This window comes from Pleurodeles waltl, chromosome 9, assembly GCF_031143425.1.
Source record: "Pleurodeles waltl isolate 20211129_DDA chromosome 9, aPleWal1.hap1.20221129, whole genome shotgun sequence".
NCBI lineage: Eukaryota > Metazoa > Chordata > Amphibia > Caudata > Salamandridae > Pleurodeles > Pleurodeles waltl.
Genome location: NC_090448.1, coordinates 344,059,271 through 344,061,711, shown reverse-complemented (window position 1 = coordinate 344,061,711; position 2,441 = coordinate 344,059,271). Strand labels below are relative to the sequence as shown.

General features: G+C 47.4%; 1 protein-coding gene across 1 annotated transcript; it reads left to right on the top strand.

Moving 5' to 3' along the window:
- The first annotated feature begins 498 nt into the window (after window positions 1-498).
- Window positions 499-2,169, top strand: SYCN (syncollin). The gene has a single exon (XM_069206916.1). It carries the CDS (start codon window positions 550-552, stop codon window positions 949-951), a length of 402 nt encoding a protein of 133 aa, XP_069063017.1. The 5' UTR covers window positions 499-549; the 3' UTR covers window positions 952-2,169.
- The last annotated feature ends 272 nt before the right edge of the window (window positions 2,170-2,441 follow it).

Genomic DNA, 2,441 nt, shown 5'->3' with positions numbered 1-2,441 from the left:
AATCTTGAATCCACTTTATGGCTCTTCAATCCACTACCAGACACTCCCTGGTCTTTTCTCCCACTTTTGCATGTTTCTGTTCCTGTTTCCTTCCTTTGTGGCATTGTGTGTTTTTCTCTCTTTTGCTCTAAGAAAATGTCTGATGAGGAAATGCTGGTCTCCAAAAATGAATGCCAGTGGGTCCCAGTGACACCCACCCATACTGCTGAATGCCCTCTGGCCTCAGTCCCCTCCTGTATCCCTTTAAACAGCCGCACCCCTCGCCTCCGCAGTATCTCTACCCTCTGTCTCTGGCGTCTGTATTTGAACACCTCCTGTGCTAGTTCCCAGCCCATATCTCATGGCTTTTCTCCATCCCTCTGGGAGAGTTAACAGCAACGCCATATGCGTGTTCCAGGCTGAGTCTGATCCAGAAAAGCAGTCTTTAATCATTCAGTCACCACCAAGTTCAAGTAGCACTCCTTCTATCCCTCTATCCGAGATGAGTATATATATGGGTTTGCTTCTCCACTCAATCGCCAGCTTCTGCTCCTTCACTCGAAAGCAAAGATGAAGCCTGCTCCGCTCACTGTGCTCCTGCTGCCCCTGTTCTTGGCTCTGGCCTCTGCCCAGTGCCCAAACCCAGCGGATATTAAGGATGATGAAGGGGTGAAGGTCTGCGCCCGCATGTTTGAAGACAGCAGTCCCTATTATGACCAGTGCTGCGGTGGCAAATACCTCGATGCACGTCCTGGCGATGACATGCCCTACATACCCCTGGGCTGGAACAACCGCATTTCATCCCTGGTGGTGGCAACACGCTGTGAGCTCACCGTCTGGTCCAAGTCGGGCAAGGGGGGCAACATGCGCCGTTTCAACAGTGGCATTCAATATCGCCTGAAGGAGCTGAAGCAGGGTCTTTTAGGGAACTGGGACAATGCAATCTCATCCTACTACTGCAAGTGCAACTAGAGGCAAAACATGGGGCATGTACCACATGCAGAAACTGTTGAGGGACACAGTGACAACAGACAACACGAGCAGCTGCAACACCTGCAAGCACCACAAAGAACATGAGGTACACCAAAATGCAAGATTTACAAAAATCATAACGTTGACGACCAGCAGAAGTGCTGAGAACAGTAGGTGTACCAGATTCGGCAAAACAGCTACACCAACCTTGGCCACAATAGAATAAGATGTAGTAGCACACACCAAAACCCCAGAGAAGATCTGGTGACCTAACATGCAAGAACTGCAGAGGGCTAGAGGGTCACTTGGACGAAGTGCAGCAGCATGCAAAAAAATCTTAAATAAGATCTGCAGGACTATGAACATGGATAGATCAGATCCTGAAGTAACTACAATAAGGTGTGGTGCATTACCAAGAAAGAAAGCTAAGGACAAAAGGTTAGCCTAAATTCATGGGAAGCAGCATGGTAGTAGGCGGGAAGCCAAAGCAAAGAGTGTTAGCATGTGAAATAACCTCATGCTAAGCTCCAAGAGGAACAGACTCCCAAACATTCGTCAACTTGCATTTTTCAAGGTAACATTTAACAAGTAGGAACCCTCCTGCCACGCCTTCTGATCATTGTGAGGCACCATCCCTTTTAGAGTCTTTGATGTCGTCTTCATACTGCTTGAGGCACTTTCCTGCAGAGGAGATCTACAGTCCATCTTAACAAGTCAACTGACTGATGTGCAAGACCATCCTGGAGTATATGCTTTCAGTTCATAATGAGGCAACATCCCGCGCTACTATATCCTTCATACCCCTGCGAAGTACCATCCAGCCTCGTGAAAACAAAGTCCACGCTGCTAGATATTCATACTATAAAGAGGTAGCCATCCTCCCTGAGGATGAGTGTCCCTCTTTGCAAGCCTTTAAGACAAGACCAGAGTCCTGGTGTAAAAAATATAGACAAAGCATACACCTTTTGTTCTGAGGTCATGTCTATCCATATGTAAACACACTGTGGTGCTTCCAAACTGTCTCTGTGACTCTCTCTCCTGATTCTGTGTCAAGCTGTCATGTCTCTTTGTCCATCTGACCTCTATCCATATATCCTGGCTTTGGGCTTGCCTTTCCCGGCTCCGTGTTGCCCGTCTACACTGAGGTGGCAGTCAGAAATGAAGCAATCTACTTATGTAGCCATCTAATGTTCTGCAATAAATCTCATGTTCTCATGACCTGCTACTCAGTGTCATATCTGTTCTCATTGAGTGGAAAGGGTGGTGGAGGAAGAGTTTTTAGAAAACAATTGAATAGTCGTGCCTGTGGACAGTGTTGTGGGGTGTAGAGTGTGATCCCTGGGAAAGAAGACCAGAGGTGGAACAAAGGGAAGACCATGCAAGGCCAGGGTATGTCAACAGCTGGATACAGAGGTTTAACAACGTGAAGATTAAGACTAGGTTTTGGCTGGAAGAGAAGAGGGAGGTAAAGAGTGAAAAGGATGAGGTAT

Excerpts from the sequence above, each read along its gene's own strand:
- SYCN (XM_069206916.1), top strand. The coding sequence starts at position 550 with ATGAAGCCTGCTCCGCTCACTGTGCTCCTGCTGCCCCTGTTCTTGGCT.